Source organism: Bactrocera neohumeralis, unplaced genomic scaffold, assembly GCF_024586455.1.
Source record: "Bactrocera neohumeralis isolate Rockhampton unplaced genomic scaffold, APGP_CSIRO_Bneo_wtdbg2-racon-allhic-juicebox.fasta_v2 cluster09, whole genome shotgun sequence".
Classification (NCBI taxonomy): Eukaryota; Metazoa; Arthropoda; class Insecta; order Diptera; family Tephritidae; genus Bactrocera; species Bactrocera neohumeralis.
The window spans coordinates 1,509,933-1,536,798 of NW_026089622.1; the positions used below are offsets into that span (position 1 = coordinate 1,509,933).

Genomic DNA, 26,866 nt, shown 5'->3' on the forward strand with positions numbered 1-26,866 from the left:
CTCAATTTCGAATTTTTTGATGATACGTTATTTTGCCTTTCAGGTGACGATATGTGTGTATATGTACTTATGTATATGTATTAATATGTAAGGGCTGGTTTAAAGAAATGGTCGAGACTTGTTTGTTTCTTTTCTTTTGTGTAATAGCTCCTGACAATTTTCGTGCGCATATTAATACATATTTGTATCATTATCGTTTTCATACCACTTTATCAAGGTATTGACTACTTTCGAAAAAAAAAAATTTAACACACTAACTATAAACAACTCTCAAGTTCAAACACTCATAACAAACCACGTATGTACCTCGCCACACCCACAGTAATTTTTTACATAGAAATTCGAGGAATACATAGCAATTTTTTTTCTTGCTAAATAAACGGTTGTGTTTGACAAAAAAAAGAATACATAGCAATTGTTTTTCTTGCTAAACAAACGGTTGGGTCTGAAAAAAAAAGATACGCTCAAAAAAGTTAACGTGGACGCTCAAAATCGGTCAACTTTGCCGATGGTTTAACTATCTCGCGAGTTAACTTTTCCGCGATTCTTCTGGACTTTTTATTTATGTACAATGCTTTGTTAGCTATTAATTAAACCCCCAATCTCTGTTGGTTAACTATTAGTTAAATAACAGCTGATGTTGTAAAAGTATAATTGACAATTGCTTTCACTGATAATTTGTTAAAATGGCTTGCGAATATAATATTCAGTTTGATATTGATATCGTCATCGAGGAAATTGGGAATATAATTGTAGATCATCGCGAAAAAATTAGTAATCGTCCAAACTTTTTTCAAATGTATGATCCCGTAGAGTTTCAAAACTGGTTCCGTCTGAGCAAAGAAGTGGCGTGGCTAGTTCTGAAATGTATACGACCAGGTGTTCAAAACAAAACAACTTGGTTAAATTTTATTTATATAAATACATCTGTACATACATATGTCATATTTATGTACTGAAATATTCATTTCTATTTAAAAAAATTCAAATATAAATGTAAACAGAAAACATATCTTTGGGAATGGTACCAACATTGAAATCCAGAAAAATAACGGTGCTGCCACTTATTTCCGTTAAGATAAGTATTAGTTCAACTCTACACTGTGAATCCTGGGTACTAGTTAACCAATAGTGAACACTTTAGTTTACCAATGGTTAACTAATAACTGTGAATTCGGCCCTTAATGTACAAAAGCAAAACAATAAACATAAACACGTGTTATATTATGATACTTTACTTAAAACTACAAGTGTTCGGTGTGTAACCAGATTAAGTTGTGTAGCGTGCATATGGTAGTTATTTGTTGATGTAGTTGTTATTTTGATGATAGAGAGACCAGGGATAATTTAAACGTTTTACCCGTTCTCGATGTGAAAAAGAGACTATTTTCCGTTGGCTTCGATGATGTAAACGTGTTCATCTATTCCTTGTAACAGAATGTTTTTGTACGGCAGCGATTCAAAGCGGGACCTGGTTTGATGTTCTGGAGTCGAATCGGTTGCCGAACTCTCGTGCATATAAAATTCGCCTGATACTCGAAGTATTCCTGTTCGGCTGGTGACGGCTTAAAATTCTGTTTAAAGCAGGTTCTTAACGCAAGTACGACTGATGACTGTACCTGCACCCATTGATCTATTGCTGTTTTGCTCAGGTGCCATCTTTCTATAAATATGTACGTTTGCTGTTGGTTGGTGTGCCACATTGTTGGCGGTGCTATAATATATTATTTTTGGCTGACCAGGGGTTCGGTGGAAAGCGAATTCAAGTGGATTGTGGTCAGTATGAACAACGAATTCTCGCCTTTCAACCCAATGCCGAAAAATCGTATGAATTAGTAAAGCGCTGTGAATTGTCTATCATTCTCTATCATATCACATAAAACTCATTTAAGGTATTTAGGTTGGTTTTTAATATAAACATACCAGACACGAAGCAAAATGCAGTAACGAAACTAAGTGATTATATGACTTAAAAACTACTTGTAAAAAAATTCCTAAATTTTTTAATAAACAGCATATGCTAATTTTATAAATATGTACATATATATTACTAGCGGACGCGGTGCCTGCTTCGCACGGCAAAACAAAATAAGAAAAGAAACACAATTGTTTTTAATAAAGTTGGTTTTGTTCCCTATTATTCAACTTTTAATTCTAGTTTCTTACAATCTTAGACTATGTATCACTTAAACTATCTTAGAGCTCTTTCGTAGACAACATTTTTGGTTTTGCCATGAGTTGTTATGTAGATAAAGAAAACTGAAGGCTTGCCAACACGTGAGCACGAAACATATAACTGGCCGTGTGAAAAGCAAGGATATTCTAAATCAATCCCACACAATTCCAACGATTGCCCTTGCGCTTTATTTATTGTAATAGCAAATGCAAGACGTATTGGAAACTGTAGTCTTTTGAACTCAAAAGGTAAATCTGATGGAATCATTGGAATTCGTGGAATCAATACATCTTCACCTTTAAACTTTCCCCTTGAAATTGTTGCTTCGATCAAATTGTTCATGACCTTTTTAACCGCTAATCTTGTCCCATTGCATAATCGTGGTTGATTTATATTTCGAAGCATAATAATGGGAGCACCCACTTTCAATTGTAAACGATGAGGTGGAAATCCGGGTAAATCCAAAGAATTCAAAAATTCTGTCGGATAATTAACAGCGTCGTCTTGATTCGTAACCGTGTCAACTGATTGATATGTTACCACCTCGCCAGGAACATGGGTTAAAATGTCTGCATTCATTTGACCAATGTCTTTATTTTTAGCGGCCAGTATAGCTCTTTCAGCTAACCAATTATGATTGCGATAATTTTCTGCAATATTTGGAAAAACACTTGACACTAATTCTTCTCTTATCGGTGCAATATTACAAAAGTTATCTGGTAAAGTGATTAAGCCAGTTTCACGATCAACAGCAAGTTGACCATTGCCTATTGCCAACAGTTGCCTTGAAAATGTGTCGGCCGATGGATCGTTTGGAATTTGTAATCGCACATTTGAAGTTAAATTGAGTATTTGTACATGTCTCCATAAATAAGATGACTTTAAACATACTTTTAATTCATCTGCTGGTGTTGAACGGGAATCACAGGCAATGTTTGACGAAAATCACCAGCCAACAGAATCAAAGCGCCACCAAATATCTGTTGATCATTACTACGCAAGTCTTGTATTGTGTTATTTCATCATTTCGGTTCTCTGCAACACCAAACACAGCCATGTCGCTGCCTTTATTTACATACTTGCAGATATATTTAATCGATTTAACAGAATTGCAATATTCTACATTGATATGAGCTTTGAATGGTTTTGATAGTATTGGCGAATATTATCAACTGTAATATCTTGATTATTGACTCGTAGATTGATTGATTTACCATTATCATCTGTTGAGCGTCGGCGATACAATGGGTAACCATCATTTCCATTAATTGTCTCGGAAATCAAATCTCTGGGATACCGCTTCGTGCATTTCCCATCTTTCATACATGGCGAATTAATATTTAGAACACCACATGGTCCATGAATCATACTTTTTGTAACAACATCAAATAAACCTGGATCGATTTCCTGATCAGGAATTTCTGCTGAGATGATGTCATCTATTTGATCGCTTGTTATTTTGTTGACTAACCATACCAAAATATGGGCATGTGGTAATCCTCTCTTTTGCCATTCCACCGAATACTTCGCCGAAAACCTGATGTTTAATAATAAAATCCCAAATGACTTCAGCTTCTGTCTAAATACTCGTGCAGTTATGTCGTGACGGTCTGTAGAAGATTGCCCTTCATATAAATTTTGCTTGGTTTCGTCCCATTGTGGATTACATGTAAATGTAATAAACAAATCTGGTCGACCATACAAACGAACATAGCAAATGGCATCTTGTGCATATTCATGCATATGCCTTGGACTGCCTGTGCTTGCTGGTAAAATAACAACTTGTCCAACATTGTCAACATTTCCATCATTATGTAGATGTATATACTCATCTGATCGCAACTTCCGTTGACTGAATCGAATAAAGTTCAAACGCTCTGTTTCTATCTTTGCATACATATCTACGACATATTGATGAAAGAGTCTCCGACATTTAAAAATATGATTTTCCTGATTTTGTCGTATCATAATCCTATGTGCATAATAGTTCATAGCGCTGACATTTTTATTGACTTCACGTTCTGAAGAGAAAAAAAAAAAAAAACAAATGGAAAATTAAATCATTTCATACTAATTCTTGATAAACAAAATTGGAAGAGTATAATAAACACAACAAACACTCACGTGGGTTTGCGGGATCTACCATTTTTAAATTAATAGAGTATCCATCTTCACCCCGACAAAACAAAATTGGGTACTGTAGGGCATCGTAAGAGCGATGTGTTTCACATAAACGTTGTAATTGATTATTTCTTCTACGCAATACAATGTCACGTGATTGAAACTCATCGCCGACAATCACCACAACAACTTCATTATTTATAGGTGCATTAAATCTTCGTTCGTGTTCTCCGATTGGTCTTCTATCAGCACGAATCACGATTTTATGATCATCAGACGGCATTTGATCAAGTGCTGTCCGAAAAGTATTAATCAAATCATTATGTTCATGAAGCTCTTGCTCTTCGTGGCATTTTTAGAAGAAATTAAACTAAAGATAATAAAGAACTTAATTAAATCTATTGTTTATTTAATTAATTATACTCAAATTGCGTTAAAAGTAAAGAGAAAACTTTTCTACATAAATTAAGTGTTTAAGTCACATAAGCTCTCGTTCATTGCAAGAAATATTAAGTAGCATCATGCCGCCTTGCAACAACACAGGTATAACCAAACGTTATTGTCTCACGTGTAATGAGTACATTAAAGGAAATACATCCAGAATCCAATGTAGTGTTTGTGAAAAATGGATTCATGCTAAATGCCTGAACATTACGAAAGATGAATTCTCCACGCTGGTCAGTGAAATAAGAAGTGGGGTACTTAAATGGAAATGTGCATCGTGTGTGTCCGAGACAAGTGTAATCGTATCTGAGGACATGCTGGATGACACCGAGGAGCCCGACACTGATGATATGGGTTCAATTACTGATAAAATCGATAAACTACTTAGTAAGCATATTGAAGGTCTTTGAAGGATATTGAAAGCAAGCTGTCAACCTTAAGATCTGATATGGCCAAAATCTCAAAACAAAATAATTCGCTAACCTATCATTGCTCGTCATTGGACAAGAGGATTACCCAGGTCGAGGAAAGTTTAAGAAATACTACATTAGAGCCTCTTATGACTGAAGACGTTATAGCTGAGCTAATGAGCGTAAAAGACGCGAAGCAAATGTCATCTTGATGGGAGGATGATCGTGCAGCACTATCAACGATACCACCTCCAGAACTCTCAGTCAAGATCCCGGACTACAAATTGCGTCGTCTTGGGCGTCCAAATGCTGGTCGTAATCGTCCACTGTTGGTCGAAACGACATCCATAGGTGAAGCTAGAACTATTTTGAAAACCAAAGCACCAGATAACTCACGTATAGCCTTTAAATCCGACTTAACTCAAGCACAGCTTTCCTATCTCAAGAATCTTCGCTCTAAACTAGACTCACTGGCAGAGAATGGCACAACTAATAAAACAATTAAATACGTACATGGAAAACCAAAAATCGTCGACAAGAATTTTCGCGCGTTCCGTGAGGAAAAAACAACCCGTAACTCTACAGTTCTACTATCAGAACACGAGAGGTCTCAGAACTAAACTAAGTAAATTCTTAACAGCCTCAGCGTGCAGTCAATCAGATGTCTTGTGCATAACGGAATCATGGCTTCAAACGTCAACAGCGGATGGTGAAGTTGTCGACATGTCTTATAATATCTTTAAAAAAGATAGGGATCCTATGATCAGTGGTTTTGAACGTGGTGGTGGAGTCTTCATTGCAGTAAAGCGTTCCATTCAGTCTGAGCTAGTTATCATAAACGACAACACCCTGGAACAGGTATTTATCAAAATTAAAGGTAACAATACAGATATTGTCATTGGTTGTATATATATTCCTCCCCTGTCCTCTGTTGACACATATTTGCTCCATATAAATTCGTTGTCATATATCCGTGACAAACTACCGGATGCGAGTCTACTGATCATAGGTGACTATAATCTTCCCAGCAGTATATCAAGGACAGAATGCACCAAAATAATCTACGAAAATCTATCCATGCTTGGATGCCAGCAATTCAATAATGTCCTAAATAATCACCACAAAACCCTGGACTTGTGCTTCAGCAATGCTGGTATCGTGCTACGTAAAACACCAGCTATCATCGAGGAAGATAAGCTTCACCCAGCAATAGATATTACCCTTGAGTTTAACACGCATCTTAGACCAGAAGTATCATCAAGTTATGTATTCAAGAAAGCAGGTTATGACAGCTTAAATAATTTTTTCATCAGAACTAATTGGACCGATCTCTACAAAATTGATTATATAGATGATAAATTGAATTGGTTTTACCAAAAGGTGTACGAAGTCGTTGATAAATTCGTCCCGCTACACGCTAAAAAACCCAGTAACTATCCATGTTGGTTTACCTTGGAACTTATACGTAAAATAAAATTAAAAAACAAGGCACACGCAATCTACAAACAAAGAAGCACAAGACTCAACTATAATAGGTTCGCCAGTTTAAGACACGAGTGTAAAGCATTAAGTGCTAGATGTTACCGGAATTATGTGATCCAGGTGGAAGACTCCATCAAGACAGACACCCAAGCCTTCTGGAAATTCATCAAGAACAAGAAAAAAAATAATACAGAGATACCGGCGAAAGTACATTGGAACAATTCAACAGCGAACACTGGAGAAGATATTAGTAACTTATTCTTTCTTTCTTTCTTTGAGGGTACCTATACATCCACTGATGCTGAATACACACAAGATTCAGAGGCCGTACATGCAGCTCCAACTAATCATGACGGCAATTTCGGAACAAACTGCAACTTATCCGACATGGATGCTACCTTTGACGTCGTCTTCAAACAGCTAACATTACTTGATGTAGCCCCAATGGACTACCAAACATTTTTCTTCGAGGTTGTGCGGTAGGACTCTGTGAGCCAATATCTCATATATTTAGTAAATCGCTATCACAAGGAATTTTCCCAACATGTTGGAAAAAGTCATACGTCTGTCCAATACACAAATCTGGACATAGATCTGATGTCAAGAACAAAGCTCTTTGAAAAAGTAGTCTTAACACAACTGGCAGCGTCATTCAAGGATATTATCATCACCCGTCAGCATGGGTTTGTTGGCAGAAGATCCACAACAACCAATCTGTTTGTTTATATTAATTACATACTTGAGTCTATGAATGCTGGTACTAGTGTTCATGCAGTGTACACTGACTTCAGTAAGGCATTCGACAAAGTTGACCATGATACATTATTGATGAAACTCAAAAACTATGGTGTAAACGGCACGGCACTCAAATGGTTCCATTCTTACCTAGGTAACAGACATCTTCAGGTCAGAGTTGATGGTCATCTGTCAAAAGAATACGATGTGCTGTCTGGAGTCCCTCAAGGTTCACATCTAGGTCCTTTGTTATTCAATATATTTGTTAATGATATTGGTAAACATTTCAAGTCGGAATACTTGCTGTACGCGGACGACCTTAAAATCTTCAGGACGATACATAATGAACAAGATAAAATCGGTTTGCAGCATGACTTAGATTCTCTAAACACCTGGTGTAATACCAATAAATTATACTTAAATATCACTAAGTGCGCTGTAATGTCCTTCTCAAGAGCACGCTCACTTGAAGTCATGAAGTCATGAACTACACAATAAACGGTCAAAAACTTCAGGAAGTCATCGAAACTAAAGATCTCGGGATAAATATAGATAATAAGTTAACTTTCAACAAACACACTGATAAAATCGTCTTACAGGCTTACAAAGTACTTGGACTTATCATCAGAGCAGCTAAAGATTTCAGTAATGCGTCCACTCTGGTTAAACTCTTTACGACGCTAGTTCTTCCCATCTTAGAATATGGGACGGTAATATGGTCACCATTTACTGATATTCAAGTCAATAGACTTGAAAAGATTCAAAAAAAATTCTGCAAGTCACTGTCTTTCTTTATAACTCGGCAAACATCAACAGCAGCAGTGGAGGATGCAATGAAAAAGTTCCAGATTAACCCTCTATTGATTCGGCGTAAACTGGCGGACTTGATGTTCTTTTATAAAGTAATGAATGGTCTCATCGATGCTCCGGAGGTACAAGACAGCTTTAAAATGATCACAGACGGCCCAAGTCTCAGGCGCAACCGCTTTATTAGAACAACCAAATCAACTAAAAATTATGTCATACATGGTCCCAGTAACAGGATAGCTAATTACGTCAATGACATGACTCCTCAGATCCAGTTCTTCGGATTCCATCCATTCCTTCAACTTTAACCTGAGAAGACATCTGTACGACCGCCACAATACCTAAAACTCGGATTGCATTTTTTAGAATTATTTGTATTATATTTCATTTTCTCTGATATAGCGACTTAATTTATTCTTGCAATATTAATATTAATAATAACATTATTATTCCTTTTTACTGTATATTGCCGATTGGCGTTCAGAAATGAATAAATAAATAAATAAACTTCAGTAATAAATTGATGAAATCCAGCAAATTCTGGACTTGAAAAGCACCAAAAAGTCACGAAAATGCTGAAAATGTGTCAAAATTCAATTAAAAATTGGCCAAAAAATCGAAATAATTTTTGTCTTACCGTTCGGAAGCCAAAATGAAACGTTCGAGATCGTCTGCACTCGAAAAACACCAAAAAGTGACGAAAAGACACGAAAATCTGCTGAAAATGTGACAAAATTCAATTAAAAACTGTCCAAAAAATCCAAGGAATTTTTAGCTCACTAATCGTATATTAAAAAAAAAAATCACTCAATTTTTTAATTTTTTTCACAAAATATCAAATTTGAGATTAGGTCACAAAATCATATGATGCACTTGTAACAATCAGAACACTTGTTTAGAAAAACAATCGATTTTTATTTCATTAATCATTGTTTTTTTTTTAATTTTTTTTTAACAAAATATTCAAATTAAAACGATGATTAGAACGAAAATTAATTTATTTTTATCAAAATGCGAAGAAATTAATATTGTCAAAAATCGATTATGATAAGATCAATCACCAATGACGTCCAATGAGAAAAGAGAAATGATAACAAGTTGCTATTTGCATCACTCCGTGCAATGGTCTCTAATACACAAACGACCAAAATGTATTCAATACTAATGAATGCTGTATGCGGTACAAAGAATGCCTGCAACAAAAACACACTCACTTCACATACGCACCGCACACACATGTGTTATCGGATTTCAACCAAACTTCATATAAACCATATATTGGTCACTGCCTACGTAGTGTATAAGTTTGGTTGAAATCGCACTACGCGTTTATGATTAGTTCGGCGACGTACATATACGGACTTATTTTTATATATATAGAAGATTAATGTGCAAATTTTGATTGTTATCCACTAGCGGTTTCTTAATGAATTTTGAACTTTTTAGCAAAAAACGATAATTTGGGATCGCAGTAGAAGTCCAAGTAAAATGGTTCAAGACCCTAGGTATCGAAAATGTTGACCACAGCGTCTATAGTTGACTTTTGACCGAAAATATCATTCAATGTATGAGATATACAATTGAAATATAGACGAAATTTTTTCCTGAATCGAACCAATACTTCCCTGAGCAGCCATATAACTAACATAAAGATTTTCGAACTTCCAGGTGACTTTATATCTCATATAGCGGTCAATATTTTAGTTATCTCATTAAATTACAAAATTTTAGTCATAACAGTATTTCTTTGTGTCTAAAATAGGTACTTGGCTTGGGTTCCATATAACTATTACCAAGATTTTCAATCATCCGATTGACTTTGCTTGGTGATTTAATGTGAGGTAATATGAGGTGTGAGGTAATGAGACCCAGGGAACATTTGTTTGACATGTGGCATGACAATAGTTAGTACATAAAACTGGGTCGATAGTACCCCAACGCCCATATGCTTAATGTAATGATTTTTGTATTTCTAACAAACCTTACGCCGAATATGTCGGTCAGTATATGAATTATATATATTTATGTATATATAAAATTGCTTGGATTCCGATCCTCTAATAGACATTTTACACCTTAAGGTATTTCCTTGGCTTTACTTCCTGAATGTTTTAAGAGTTAAAAATGTTCGGTTGCACCCGAACTTAGCTCTTCCTTACATGTTTTCTTTTGTATGCATGTAAATTTTTTTATTAAACTTCGCCTTTTATAATTTCATTGGTACTTATGTTAAAGAAGTGCGATTTTGGCTGTTTCATAATGCAGATATTGCTAAAAATGCGACAAATAGCGCAGCAATTACATATAAAGTATGCCTAAGTATACATACGTACATGCCATATATAGCAAAAATATGGTTTAGTTCGTGTTGAACATCAAAATTACTAAATTTACAACATTTACAACATTTACTACCTATAGCAACACTTTATATATGTAACAGATCGTGATTTAGCCATAAACTGATTAAGTTCTAGATGTCGTTCATAAGCAAATGCGCATATACCATATGTAGGGTTACCATTTTCCCTGACATGGAATGATCAAACTGGCTTACCCAGATATTGCTATAGCAAGAGGTGGTGCGACAAAAGAGGCAATCCTCCGAGTGGCACGCACCGACGTCTCCTCGCCCAAAAAGGGAATAATGAGCAAATCGAAACGAAAGTGAAATGCTCATTATTTTTGTTCACATCAAGGGCATTCCCTGATTTTGATCTTCGGCACTGATTCACTGATTTTCGTGAAAAATGCAGTGATTCCCTGGTTTCCTCCTGAATCGTCGATTTTTTTTAATTATTATTTTTTTTTTTTGAGCGAGATCGTGAACAAAAGTGAGCATCACAGCGATTTAGTTTACTTGGGCGTTTTGAATTTGCGCGCCACGCGTAGGATGCATTTATATGAATCATATCATTCATGGTTGCGTTTCAAAACTTAACCGAGTTAATCTCGCGCAGGTCTTTTTCAGCATAAAATTTTTGGGCGAGTTGAACTTGGTTGAGTTTTGAAACGCAAACTATATGATATCGCCATCATACATACATGTATACCGTCGCATGCAACGAGACTGATTTTGGCTGAGATCGATATGGTAACCCTAACCATATGTATATCCACATGTATATACATATAAATGTGTATTTATTCATACCTACTAAATATTAAAGTTCTCATATAGACAAATAATTTTGAAAGCTAATAAAGTTTTATTTGCTTAATAAATTCACGCGCTAACATTCTAACATCAGCTGATTGTAGTTTAACATCTAATAAGAACATTGTTTTACTAAATGCTTCTGAATGTTCCAATCCTAAAAAGAATGCCCACCTTTGTAATGATAAAAAAAAATCAAAACCAAAGAACAAGGATAATGTTGCTAAAACAGATAACAATATTGAGAGGCCTGTGAATGCACGTTTCGCTGAGATCCATTTAAAATCTTTTGGAAGAGATAATACTATACCGAGGTATCACAACGATGTCTTCTTTGAAGGAATTTGGCATGGCGAAGATAGTTATAAAAAAAGTACGAACGAAATGGAGTCAATAGTTGGAAGCCGACAGAAAAGAAGTACACTACTAGTTAATCGAGTAACAGGAGATGATTCTGAAGAAACTGATATTTCAGACAGTTTAGATGAAAAAATTTTTGAAAAAGATTCTTTAGAGACTTACTCATCGAAAGAGACCGATATAGACGAAGATTCATTAGAAATAAATTCTTTAATAGAACATAAATATACAGAGAGACTGAAGAACAATGCTGAAGAAAGGATGGCCACATATCTTTATGGACTTCATATTCCACCCAAAAATGTTGTTCAAACACATACACCTTATAAAAAGTCAACTGCTTTTATCATTTTATTTGGATCAGGCAAATCTAATTATACTATTTGTAAAAACAACAATAGTAAAGATAATTTCATAAACAATTCTAACTTTACGGAATGTCCCAAACAGCTATCCGGAAATTGAAAAGATACACACGTAGAAAATAATTATAAACGATAGAAAACACTGAAGTCAATCAACTGAAAAAACTTAAGGTGAAGATTTGAATTCATTTTATAAACATATGCCTATATTTGCCCAAAAAACATACGTTAACAAACAATTTCTTATGAACCAAGTTCAGTCAAAAAAAAACCCAAACTTTATTTACATCTGAGAAAGGATTACCAGATAAAGAGTTGCATATTCAAGGTAGTTATAAGAAAAGCCAACTATCGAAACATACTATACAAGTATATTGACAATGCACTGCATACAATTGCCGAAGTAAATGAGGGTGATATTAATGAGCATAAACGTAATAATCATGAAAATTAATTTTTATCAGAAAATGTGAACGATCACAAAAATCTGCAGAATTTATTACAGAATATATTTGAAACATCTACCGCCACTTGTCTACATCCTTCGGCAACGACAAGCACAGAACTTTAAGGTGGAATATATGAGATTCAAAAAAGCGAAATTTTCTTAATAGCTGACGAATTCCTGTATTTGACAGGATAAGAAAAATCAGACCATGAAAGTAATGTTTATAAAGATTTACTCAATTTGGAAAGAGGTCAAGTAATGAAAGTAAATCTGTAGTCAGAAAAATGCAAATAGATAACGAAAAAAAAATAAGTAGGGAATCTAGTAATAACGTATCTGATAATACGTTTTTTTATTAAAATCATAAGCCTATATCAGATGAGAGATATGACTGAAGAATAAAGGCTTTCCAAAAGGAAGTAAACCGCCACTTTAATGTAGTTTAGAGTTTAGAATCATTCACAGGTCGATTTAGAAGAAAAACTTGACGATGAGATTTTAAAAAACTAAAAAAACTCAGCTACAAGAAAGTGATACAATTTATGGTTAACCACAGTCATTCAAAGGACATAACGACATCATTCGCATAGAAACTTTGAAAACTCGAAACCGAAAATCAAAAAAAAAAAATTATATGCTTTGGATATAAGACAAATATTAAAAAAAATGCTTCTTGATTTTATATAGGAAATTGTAATCTTTGTGATGGATCTCATTCTACAAAAAATAGCAATATAAAATGGTTCGAGGGAACAGAACCAATTGAAACATCTGAGGACAATACACCTATAGATATCAGTGCTTTAAGTTGTAGAGCAACAACACCGAACTTAAAGGAAGCTTCAACTATTTTGACTAATATCACAGACGAAGGTAAAGTACCTAATCATATAGGAACATGCAACTCATTTCAATTGAAATTTAAAAATTATATGCTTTGGATATAAGACAAATATTAAAAAAAATGCTTCTTGATTTTATATAGGAAATTGTAATCTTTGTGATGGATCTCATTCTACAAAAAATAGCAATATAAAATGGTTCGTGGGAACAGAACCAATTGAAACATCTGAGGACAATACACCTATAGATATCAGTGCTTTAAGTTGTAGAGCAACAACACCGAACTTAAAGGAAGCTTCAACTATTTTGACTAATATCACAGACGAAGGTAAAGTACCTAATCATATAGGAACATGCAACTCATTTCAATTGAAATTTAAATTAAATTTAATCTTTGTACCTCCACAGAATCCCTTACTAAGGAAGAACCTCAAAGTGAAGTTTACCAAAATTCGAAATACAGTTTTACAAACATGAACCTTAGCACAGGTAAGAGATATTTTTATTACATATGCATTTATTAACCGTACTTAATACCTTAGTTTTAAGAACGCAGTCAAATGTGAGCTGCAATATTCGTTCTAAATTTAGCTATGCAAATTACCAAAGTAATAAATATAGTTTAAAAAACTAAATAACACACTTTCAAAGCACATCAAACTAAAAAGTGAAAAATAATTCTTACTGTAGCTAATAATAATAACAAGAGAAACATATTAGGTAGTCGAAAAAGTCTTTTCGTATTTTGTCAATAGTTGCAGACGTACACCTCCAGTGTCATACCATATAGTGTTGGAAAGATGAGATTTTTTAATTTTTTGTTCATTTCTTTATTTATTGAATCTGATGTTTGTTTTAAAAGCTTAACATTAAGTAATAAAATCTTAAATCTATTTTAAAACTAGACAAACTCAAGCAACTAACTGAGCTGTTTTTGTCATACGTTGCTCCTTAGTACGCAGGCATATCTCTTCTTTTAAGGTGTGTTTGATCGCAATAGTGTACCAAAGCATTAGCCAAAAGGTTTGGGTGATCTCGGAGTTTAGATATATATTTTTTATTCTATTGTCCTCTATTTCTTTCTTTACCATGGGAACACCATGATCTTTATGGATATTTTCATTACGCATGTAAGTTAACACATAATGCCCAATTTCCAGTTGAGTACGAATGTGGGGAGGCCAATACAACATCTTGCCTCATTAGCAGATTGTATGGCAACGACCGCCACTAAAGCAACGACATATTATTCGCCGTTCTGCAGATTACGTAAACAATAACAACCACCAAGGCGGCGAGGCGGACGGACAGCAAGCCACACGCAAGTGAGCGTTCTTACATAAACAGTGTCAATAGCCGATTGCGTAAACAGATGACCAGCGATCGTTGCTTGCACTATCTCCAATTGGACAAACAATGGTACGAAGCAGAGTCAGCACGACGCAGACGCTAAAGCCGGCAGCGTCGACTACTGAATATGCGTTCTTAGGGCTTAATGGTTAAGTTAGGTTTTGGGCTAGGTTAGATTTAAGTTGAGCATAAGCCGGAGCACTTGGGCCTGGCCAATAAAGTGTATTTGCAAAACATACAACTAGTTTAATTATTGCCGCGTCCGACGACCGGCTCATACACATCATATAGTGATTACAGCATACATCATTAAGTGGCGCCCAACGTGGGACACGAAGAGTAAAATTAGCGATCAACAATCAACAACCCAGCCATCGAGCAACGGAATTACCATATTCATTGAATAATCATGTAAGTGAATGGCACAGCCAATCGTCATCATTTGTGAAATTAATAAAGCAGCATTATATAAAGAGTGAAGTGATCTTTTTTTATTTTTTATTGTTTTTATTTGTTTTTACATGGAAACAGGTTATTGATGAAAAAATTAGTGATGTTAGGAACGAGATGAGTGCATTGAGGGTCACGACCCCTGTAGTAGAAAGCTACCAGAAAGTTGCGATAGTGCAGGAAAAATCGTGCAGTCAGACGTTAGAACTCGTCAAGTCATTGCCAGAGTTTGATGGCAAACAAGAGGAATATATTTCGTGGAGGCAGGCAGCGATGGCCGCCTACGAATTATTCGAACCTTATGAAGGCAGCGTAAAGCATTACGAGGCAGTAGGTATTATTCGGAATAAAATTAGGGGTTCAGCGAATAATAAACTGGCCTTATTTAACACAATTCTAAATTTTAAGGCCATTGTGGCACGATTAGATTTCACCTACGCTGACAAAACTCCTGTGCGCATTCTCCAACAAGGGTTAGATACCTTGCGTCAGGGCGATTTGAGCTTGTCACAGTACTATGATGAGATAGAAAGGAAACTGACCCTCATAATAAATAAAACGCTAAAACGCTGCTGCAGCTGTCCTAAATGAAAAATTTAGATGTGATGCCCTAAAAACGTTCGTATCGGGTTTAAAAAGACCCCTACACCAGGCTGTATTCCCAGCTAGACCAAAAAATTCTACCAAGTGCCTTGGCACTAGCCCGCGAGGCCGAGTCAAGTCACGATAGGTACATGTTCGCGGCAACTTACACTAAAAATGCCGAAGAGAGAGCTCAAAAGTCAGGGGGACAAAAATCCCAAACTCGGCGGCAAAATAATTATTCACAGAATAGTGGCGGCGCTGCCAATCACGCAAAAAATCCACATTACTTCAAGAGTCAGGGCAGAAATAATGCAGGAAAGACTTTATCATTTAGGCAACGCGAAAATGATAGGGATTTTCATGGTAGAGGCCCCGAACCTATGGACGTCGATCCTAGTTCGTTTAAATTTAGGCACCCAACGGAATACCAACAGGCACAAGCTGCCGGTATTCACAATGCTCCCGTTCAGGTAAATAAGAGACAGAATAATTCAGAGCGTATGACAGATTTTAGGCGTCAAAGGATCAACAATTTGAATCATTCGGATGTTGATCAGGATTTCCAAGCGTATGAGGTTGCTGCCGCAGCTGCAGTAGCAGAGGTAGATAATGAAAATGGGGTTGACTACGAAAGTGACTCTATTAATTTTTTAGAGGCCACTCCCGGCTACCGTTCCTTGAGCGGACGTTGGCTGGGAAAACACTAAGGTTTTTAATTGACACGGGGGCGGCAAAAAATTATGTCAGGCCCGTAAAGGAGCTTAAAGGCGTAAAGCCGGTAGACTCCTCGTTTAATGTGAACTCCATCCATGGGTCCAATAAAATCAAACAGAAATGCCTGATAAATATTTTCGGGGTAACATCCAAATTCTTTGTGTTGAATAGTCTAACACTGTTCGACGGAATCATAGGCCTTGACCTGCTAACGCAGGTGGGCGCGACTATTGACCTAGACGGAGGCAAAATAAATTATGATACCATGTCAGAAGATCTGCAATATCATAAGTGCAGCAACGTTAACTTTACAAATGTCAACGACATACAGGTACCAAGTTCAGTGAAGGCAGAATTTAAAAAAATTATTCTGAAAAGGATTAAGGCATTCGCAGACTCTAACGAGCTGTTGCCATTTAACACTTCGGTTGTGGCCACGATCCGAACCAAAGATAACGAGGCTATTTATTCGAAGTTGTACCCTCACCCAATGGGAGTAGCAGGTTTTGTGGAAAAGGAAAAAAGAGAATTGCTACGCAATAAAATCATTAGACCGTCAAGGTCCCCTTACAATAATCCAACATGGGTCGTAGATAAAAACGGTTACGACGAGTTAGGCAACAAAAACAAAGGTCTGGTTATTGATTTTAGGAAGCTCCACGAGCGCACTATTGCCGATAAATACCCGAATATTTCAATGATTTTGGCAAATTTAGAGAAAGCCAAGTACTTTACAACTTTAGATTTAAAGTCAGGCTACCATCAGATTGTCCTCGCCGAGCAGGATCGCGAGAAAACGTCTTTTCCGTTAACGGTGGGAAATATGACTTTTGTCGATTGCCATTCGGTTTGAAGAATGCTGGAAGCATCTTCCAGAGGGCGATCGACGACGTCTTACGCGAACAAATTGGCAAATCATGCTATGTTTACGTCGATGACGTCATAATTTTTTCCGAAAATGAATCGGAACATGTCAAACATATAAATTGGGTCTTGGAAAAACTGTGTGAGGTCAACATGAAAGTGTCACGAGAAAAAACACATATTTTTTAAAACAAGTGTGGAATATCTCGGCTTCATAGTAACAAGAGGTGGGGCAAAAACTGACCCCGCAAAGGTCAAAGCCGTTCAGGAATATCCTGAATCTAAGGATTTGTTCAGCCTTAGATCCTTTCTAGGGCTAGCAAGCTATTACAGGTGTTTCGTAAAAGATTTCGCCTCCATAGCAAGACCTCTAACTGAGATCCTAAAAGGTGAAAATGGCTCAGTAAGTAAACACAAATCTAGAAGGGTACCCATTGATTTTAGTGAAGCGCAACGCAATGCCTTCGAAAGATTAAGAAATATCCTGGCATCTGAAGATGTCATCTTAATGTATCCAGATTTTAAAAAACCATTTGACCTAACGACAGACGCCTCCGCTCACGGCATTGGCGCAGTTCTCTCGCCGAATGGTAAACCCATTACAATGATTTCAAGAGCGCTGAAAGATAGAGAAATGCATTATGCAACAAATGAAAGAGAATTACTGGCCATAGTATGGGCTTTAGGGAAACTTCAAAATTATCTCTACGGAACTAGGGATATCAACATCTATACAGACCACCAGCCTCTAACGTTTGCTGTTTCTGATAAGAACCCGAATGCAAAGATAAAACGGTGGAAAGCATTCATAGACGAACATAATGCTAAAATTCATTATAAACCTGGTAAGAAAAACTCTGTCGCAGATGCTCTCTCCCGGCAGAACATAAATGTGTTGGAGAGCGAACTCAAATCTGACGCGGCGACAGTTCACAGTGAATTGTCACTGACCTACACGGTCGAAGCAACAGAAAAACCCATAAACTGCTTCAGGAATCAAATAGTTTTGAAAGAGTTGCGTTTTCCTCTGAAACGAGATTTTATACCCTTTGGCGGAAAAACCCGCCACGTTATTCACTTCATGGATAGAAACAGCCTCATTGACGAAGTAAAGGAGGTCATTAACCCCCTCGTGGTGAACGCGATTCACTGCGAGCTACCGGCGCTAGTCAGCATACAACACGAATTGGTAAGATGCCCATCTACCAAATTCTGGTACTGCAAAAACATGGTGTCGGATATAACGAACAAGGCTGAATAAAGGGAAATAGTCACTACTGAACACAATCGTGCTCATAGAGCTGCGCAGGAAAATGTGAAACAGATCCTCTGTGACTATTATTTTCCGAAAATGTCCAAATTGGCAAACGAAATTGTCACAAACTACAAAATATGCACGAAAGCCAAATACCAGCCATAGAACAAAATTATTTATTGTGATAATGAGGCGTCCTTCAACTCGGACACCATTGTCACTCTGTTGAAGAACCAATATGGGATTGATATAGTAAACGCATCCCCCTTCTCCACAGTACTTCCAACAGACAGGTAGAGAAGTTTCACAGTACTTTGGTAGAAATTGCTAGGTGCCTTAAACTTGAAAGAAGAATAAGCGATACAATGGACTTAATCACTCAAGCTACCATTGAATATAACCGAACAATACACTCGGTCACAAATAAAGAGCCTATTGAGGTAATATACGCCTCAACCGAAGAATTCCTAAAGGAAGTGAAAGGTAAAATTGAACAAGCAGAACAAGCAGAACAGGCTCAGCTCGATAGAAATAACCCGTCAAGGCAGAACAGGGTCTTTGAAGTGGGGGAAAAAGTAATGGTAAAAACTAATAGAAGGTTAGGGAACAAGTTAACCGCCTGTGTGAGGAGAGGAGAGTAGAGGAAGATCTGGGGACAACAGTCCTAATAAATGGAAGGATAGTCCATAAGGACAAGCTTAGATAAAGTACTTAGCCTTAGAAAATGACGACATTAATTTCTAATCACCTTATATTGCTTCTTTAGGTTTTCAATCACAATACTTCTTACTTTCGGGATAGCGGCAGCCAAATTAACGGATTACTCACACTCGCATTACATACCGGTAGTGGACGGCGACGCACTAGTATCGAACGAATACAATTACCTGAGTCACTCAACTAATTTGACCGTGTTTATGCGCATGACAGACGAAACTGCCAACATGACGAACCTGTTCCCGCAGTCGCACATGCGAAAGTTGCTAGAGACTGACAATGGACATGTTAGAACATTACTAGCCGCTATAAGCGTACATCATAGAATGGCGAGAAGCCTAGACTTTCTGGGTTCAGCCCTTAAATTTATCACAGGTACCCCAGACGCTGACGATTTCCACCAAGTTAGAATGACAGAAGCCCAACTAATAGAATCCAACAATAGACAGGTAGTGATTAACACAAAGACACAGGAACAGATTAATGCACTAACTAGTACGGTAAATGAACTCCTCAAAGAAGCGAAGAAAGAAAAAATCGATACGGCGCACCTTTTTGAAATTTTACTTACTAGAAATAGGATTATGATCACGGAAATTCCGAATATAATTGCGAAAATAAAGGTAGTAAATCCAGTAATCATTGATGACGAGGGTTTGAAATCCATATTGGTTGGGCCAATCACAGATATAGCAATCACTGAACTAATGGAAGTGTCAACCGTTAAAGTTATTCAGTACAATTATGTAATTCATTTTATAATCAAATATCCTAGAATTGAGTTTTTGTGTAGGAAAGTTTAGATTTGTCCGGTGGTACACAACGGCGTCGTGCTGCAAATCAACGAAAACACAGTGGTCGAGTGCAAGAGCGGAATTTTGGCGGTCAACAACTGTGAAGCAACAACAACTTCAACGTTCTGCAGATTAACTACAAATACAACATGCGCTCTGCAACTTCACACCGGTGGCACAGCACATTGTTTGTGTAACACGCAACCGAGTCACCTTATCGCTAGCACCATAGTTGACGATGGAGTCATAATCATTAACGACAGGCCAACCAGAATCGCCATTGATGAAACACCTGAGAGAAATGTAAGTGGCACGTATCTCGTCACTTTCGAGGACGTTGTGTTCCTGAACAGCACTAAGTACGTTAAAAGAATGAGCAGGCTGGAAAAGGCTTCAGGTATTGCTGCTTCACCCCTGCTGAACATAACTGGCCATGAGACAAATTTGAGTTTGCCTTACCTTCACCGCCTCAACAATCAAAATCTACAAACCATTGACGAAATTAAAGAAGAACTAACGACCGTCACGAGCCGGACACTTGCTTTCATCCTGGGTCTGGTAATAGCTGCGTTGATCAATGGCCTCGCTTTCCCCTGGCAGTACATGAAGAAAACACGAGCATTACACGAGATCAACGTGGTAGTGAAAGATATGGTAACGAACGAGGACGCTCGTGTTTCGAAGGGGGGAGTAGTTAACACTTAATGCCCAATTTCCAGTTGGGTACGAATGTGGTGAGGCCAATACAACATCTTGCCTCATCACCAGATTGTGTGGGCAACGACCGCCACTAAAGCAACGACATATCATTCGCCGTTCTGCAGATTACGTAAACAATAACAACCACCAAGGCGGCGAGGCGGACGGACAGCAAGCCACACGCAAGTGAGGGTTCTTACATAAACAGTGTCAATAGCCGATTGCGTAAACAGTTGACCAGCGATCGTTGCTTGCACTATCACCAATTGGATAAACAATTGTATGAAGCAGAGTCAGCACGACGCAGACGTCAAAGCAGGCAGCGTCGACTACTGAATATGCGTTCTTAGGTCTAAATGGTTAAGTTAGGTTTTGGGCTAAGTTAGATTTAAGTTGAGCATAAGCCGGAGCACTTGAGCCTGGTTAATAAAGTGCATTTGTAAAACATATAACTAGTGTAATTATTGCCGCGTCCGACGACCGGCTCATACACATCATATAGTGATTATAGCATACTTAATGATACTTAATGATGTATGCTGTAATCACTATATGATGTGTATGAGCCGCTCGTCGGACGCGGCAATAATTACACGAGTTGTATGTTTTGCAAATACACTTTATTGGCCAGGCCCGTTTTTTTTTTTTTTTGTTTTCGGAGGGGGAATCTTCTAAAGATACTGCCAAGGTGAGATTGGTAGCATGCACGATTCATATTGTTCGCTAGAGTACACCTCTTTCGGGATCACGCCCAGACAGTGTTAAAACACTATGCTGGACTTGCGAAACAGTATGCCTACGTACTAAACCCTTAACTCCGGCTGCTGTAGCTTGTATTCGGACCTGCGGGACCGCCGTTAAGCACTACTTCGCAGGACCAAGCTGGGCGATAACTGCCTCTTCAATACCTACCTCCAGGGTTATTCATGTGGTCTTATGCTTCTGCGCTGCCTTTCTTTTATTCTGAGTTCTTGGAGCGCTATTGCAGTCCACTCTTTCATTTTAACCCACACCAGTTGTGATCGCAGCATGTGACTAACTATGCTGTCGGGCGTCATCCTTTCATTTGTTAAGTTTTCTATGGTCTCTCTCTCCACTGCAAACCTCGTGCAGAAGAAAAAGATGTGCTCTGCGTTTTCTGCGGCATTTCCACAGAACGAACAGTGTGTTTCGTCATCATGGCCAAATCTGTGCAGGTATTCCCTGAAACAGCCATGGCCCGATAAGAACTGCGTTAAGTAGAAATCTGTCTCCCCGTGTTGTCTGTCAATCCAGGCCGGCACATTCTTAATAAGCCTGTATGTCCATCTTCCTTTGTCTGCCGCGTCCCATTGCTTTTGCCACTCCTCGAGACTTGTCTTCCTCTCCTTTTTGCGCTCGTCAGCCGTTAGGCGCCTATTCATGGCTTTTGTTTTACAGTAGACTCTACTTAACTCAGAGGCCATTATATCCGGTGGCATAAGGCCAGATATGATAGCGCTCGCCTCGTGCGACACCGTTCTAAACGCACAGGCAACTCTAAGGGCGCATAGCCTGGACACAGATTTGGCCATATTGACACAGGTTTTTTGACGAAGGGCTGTCCCCCATATCGGAGCTGCATACATAAGCATTGATTGGCTAACTTTAGCCAGCAAAGCTCTCCTCCTTTGACTTGGGCCACCAATGTTTGCCATAATTCTCGAAAGGACCGCAGTCACTTTAGCCGCCTTTCCACAGGCCTTTTCAATGTGCGCCTTGAAATTGAGCCTCGTATCGATCATAACGCCAAGGTACCTCAGTGAATTTTGCGTTACAACGTTAAATCCATCAATGTTCAGTGTGACTGTTTCTAGCCTTTTCCTGCTCGTGATGAGCACTGCCTCTGTTTTTTCTCCTGCCAGCTGAAGCTTAGTACTCGTAAGCCAGTCTTTGATTTTCGACACGGTCTCATTGCATATGTTTTGTATCTGGAAGAGCTCTTTAGCAACGATCGTTACGGCAATGTCGTCCGCATAGCCAATTATCTGTGCTTCTTTTGGCAGCGGTAATCGTAACACCCCGTCGTACAGCACATTCCATAATAGTGGGCCTAGTACGGAGCCTTGTGGTACTCCACCTGTCACCATGTAGGTTTTTGGACCTGTATCGGTATCATACAGCAGTAGTCTGTCAGACAGATAGCTGCTAATTGTCCTCAGAAGATACCCCGGTGTGTTTCTTGCCTCTAATGCCCTCAGTATATGTGGCCAGGATGCAGAGTTGAAAGCGTTCTTCACGTCAAGCGTGACCACAGCGCAGTATTTTTTATCTCCATGCATCCATCTGGTGCCCTCTATGGCCTTGGCAGCAATGTCCGTCACTTTTCCAACTGCGTCCAGAGTGGACCGATGTCTTCTGAATCCAAATTGGTTTTCAGATAAACCTGGAGACTCTTCTTCTAGGTGACGTTCTAGACGTGTGCAAATCAGTCTTTCCAGTATTTTGGCCATCGTGTCGATCATGCAGAGTGGGCGATACGCACTCGGCTCTCCCGCTGGTTTGTTTGGCTTCTGAAGAAGAACCAACCGCTGTTTTTTCCAAATTTTTGGGAAAACTCCTTCTTTTAGGCATCGTGAGTAGAGTTCGGCGAAGGCCCTCTTGCAATGGTTGATTGCAATTTTCAGTACCTTGTTCGGGATGCCATCAAGTCCTGGTGCCTTTGAGTTGCCAAATCTCTCCGCCACATCCATTACCTCCTTCTCGTCGACAATTGGAGATTCCATCACGGTTGGTACTGTTCTACTCGATTGGGGTTCTTGCGTTGGGAAAAGCGTTTTCACCACCTTTTCTAGGAGGGTCGGACATGTTGGAGCTTGACTTTTACCCCCTCTGATTTTCTCCATCACAATTTTGTACGCGTCACCCCACGGATTCTCGTCCACCTTTTCACATAGTTCTTTAAAACTTGAGGACTTACTTCTTTTAATGGCTTTCTTGAGTTCCTTGCGTTTTTTTTTGAAAGTTTCTCGCAGTCTTGCATGGTGTGGCGTACTTTGGCTTCTTTGGCATAGGCGTCTCGCTTTATGGCATTCGCTTCTTAGTGTGCTGATTTCCTCGTTCCACCAGTATGCGGGCCTTTGGGTTATGTTGTGCTTTGTTCTACCCATAGCAGCATCACAGGCTTTACTTATGTGCTTCACTAGTTTTTCAGCCTGTCGGTCTACACTGATCGCATCATCTAAGTTCCCATCCAACATTAGTTTGAAAATTTCTTCATCTAGCGTTTCAAGTTTCCACCCTTTTTTCTGTAATTTTTTAACGCTGGATCGGATTTGTGATTGCTTGCGGATTTCCAGCATGATGGCCAGGTGATCGCTATGTGTGTAAAAGTCGCACACTTTCCAAGTTGCTGATCGTACTAGCGTGCTGCTGGCGAAAGTAATATCTATTACCGATCCGCGTCCATTCTTTTCAAAAGTATTTCTATCACCGGTATTGAGTAGCACTGCGTCTAACATAGAAAACGCTTTGAGTAGAGCATTACCCCGCCTGTTTGTGTAGCTACTACCCCATTCAATTGCCCATGCGTTAAAATCGCCTGCTATCACGTTTGGTGTAGTAGTGAGGGCGTCTCGGACAAGTTCGTCAAGAATTCTTTCGTAATCTCCCAGCAGCACACTCGGAGGGATATAGCAGCTGTAAAAATAAATGCCACCTATTTTCGCTCGCGTATAGTAAGATCTGCCTACGAGCGGCTTATCTTGGAAGGCGTTGCCCCCACAGGCCCATATGGCAGCTTTGTTTTCCTTGTCGGAGATCCATGTGGCAGCGTTTATATTTTTGTACTGCTCACACACTATCGCTACCTCTACCTTTTCCTCAAAGATTGTTTGCTTCAGTAGATCTTGAGCAGCTTCACAGTGATTTAGATTAATTTGGACTACTTTCATTTTATCTTTTTGCACGCCGCTTGATATAGAGGACACTTCCAACTTCCTATCCGGTGACCTGTCTCCTTTTTCCCACTGCTTTTGCATGCTGCACACGACGGGCTTTTATCACATTCCTTTGCGAAATGCCCCTTTTCACCACACTTAGCACAGCATTTGCTTCGATCATCCTCGCTCGTGCATGCCCTCGCCAGATGGCCATATTCCAGACACCTGAAACACTTTCTGAGGTTCGGCTTTTCCCTTATTCTGCATACCGTCCATCCAATCTTGATCTTATGGGCGTCAAGCAGCCGTTTTGAGTCCGCTGCGGGAAGGCTGATGACTGCCGTTTGCGTGCCCGCGTACGCCTGTCTCATGGTTTTGATCGCTTTTTCGTCAAAGGAATTTAGCTCTTTGATTTGTGATCGTATTGCCACCGCTATGTCTTCTTTAGTGGTTATTTCGTCCAAGTCTCGGATCTCCACTGATACTTCGTGGGTTAGGGCTCTTATTTGAGCTTGGTCGCCCAAAACCTTGCATATCTCCTTTTCGTATGCTCCTGTGTTCATCTGGGCCTTCTTCATTTCTAGAAGTATTTCGCCTTTTGCCGTCTTCCGGATCCTCGAGACGTTTTCTCCAAGTTCTTTCAGAGCATCATCCTTTTTCACGGCTCTAAGCATATCGCTGTACGACATGTTACCATTGCGGGCAATGATAATTGCATCGGGCCTCGGACGTGGAGCAGAAACCGTCTTCTTATTCTTGTTTTGTGTTTTTTTTGGTTTCACCTGTGTCCATTCATTTCCCTGTTCCTCTGCCTTCGGAATGTTTCCTTCATTCCTCTTCCACGCAGTGGTCCTCTTTTGGACTTCCTCTTGACTGGCTTTCTTTTTTGGCGAGGTCTTTCGCGTCTGCAGCTCGTCCTCACGGGGCCTTTTTGGAGTTGAATCCACTCCTGTGTGCCTCAAAGGAACATTTCGCCTGGTAGCTTTAATTTTGTTATACTCGCTTTGGGCGCGTTCATGGAGCTTTGTGACAGAAGTTAGCAGATCCCGGATCTGATTGTTGATCGATCGCTGAGGCAGTTTCATTGCTTCCGTTAGCCTCTTGATCATATCCCCCAATTCAGCCATAATGTCCCCTTCTGGTTGCGCTGGTTCCGCTCGAAGCGTGCTGTCTTGCAGCGCTGGTGGCGACGATCTCGCTCTTTCAGGCCTTTCCACGGTGAGCCCCTGTTTCGGTGATCGCATCAATCTTGGTGCGCGTCTAAAGGGATCAGCTCCGACGCAAAAACTACTCGGCGTTCTCCTGGATTGTTGGCCAGGCCCGTGTGCTCCGTCTTATGCTCAACTTAAATCTAACTTAGCCCGAAACCTAACTTAACCATTAAGACCTAAGGACGTATATTCAGTAGTCGACGCTGCCGGCTTTGTTTCATCAATGGCGATTCTGGTTGGGCTGTCGTTAATGGTTATGACTCCATCGTCAACTATGGTGCTAGCGTTAAGGTGACTCGGTTGCGTGTTACAATGTGCTGTGCCACCGGTGTGAAGTTGCAGAGCGCATGTTGTATTTGTAGTTAATCTGCAGAACGTTGAAATCGTTGTGGCTTCACAGTTATTGACCTCCAAAATTCCGCTCTTGCACTCGACCACTGTGTTTTCGTTGATTTGCAGCACGACGCCGTTGCGTACCACCGGACAAATCAAAACTTTCCTACACAAAAACTCAATTCTAGGATATTTGATCATAAAATGAATTACATCATTGTGCTGAATAACTTTAACGGTTGACGCTTCCATTAGTTTAGTGATGGCTATATCTGTGATTGGCCCAACCAATATGGATTTCAAACCCTCGTCATCGATGATTACTGGACTTACTACCTTTTTTTCGCAATTATATTCTGAATTTCCGTGATCATAATCCTATTTCTAGTAAGTAAAATTTCAAAAAGGTGCGCCGTATCGATTTTTTCTTTCTTCGCTTCTTTGAGGAGTTCATTTACCGTACTAGTTAGTGCGTTAATCTGTTCCTGTGTCTTTGTGTTAATCACTACCTGTCTATTGTTGGATTCTATTAGTTGGGCTTCTGTCATTCTAACTTGGTGGAAATCGTCAGCGTCTGGGGTACCTGTGATAAATTTAAGGGCTGAACCCAGAAAGTCTAGGCTTCTCGCCATTCTATGATGTACGCT

The 26,866-nt window shown here is 38.9% G+C and overlaps 1 protein-coding gene across 1 annotated transcript in view; it reads left to right on the top strand.

Annotated features, from left to right (window-relative positions):
• LOC126764384 (uncharacterized) overlaps window positions 1-14,887 on the top strand; it is a 108,411-nt gene extending 93,524 nt beyond the window's left edge. The window contains exons 4-7 of the mRNA XM_050482083.1: window positions 13,193-13,378; window positions 13,491-13,676; window positions 13,757-13,837; window positions 14,509-14,887. Of these exons, the coding sequence (XP_050338040.1) occupies window positions 13,193-13,378; window positions 13,491-13,676; window positions 13,757-13,837; window positions 14,509-14,582 (527 nt within the window). The 3' untranslated portion in view covers window positions 14,583-14,887. The remainder of the gene's footprint in view (window positions 1-13,192; window positions 13,379-13,490; window positions 13,677-13,756; window positions 13,838-14,508) is intronic.
• Window positions 14,888-26,866: the final 11,979 nt, after the last annotated feature.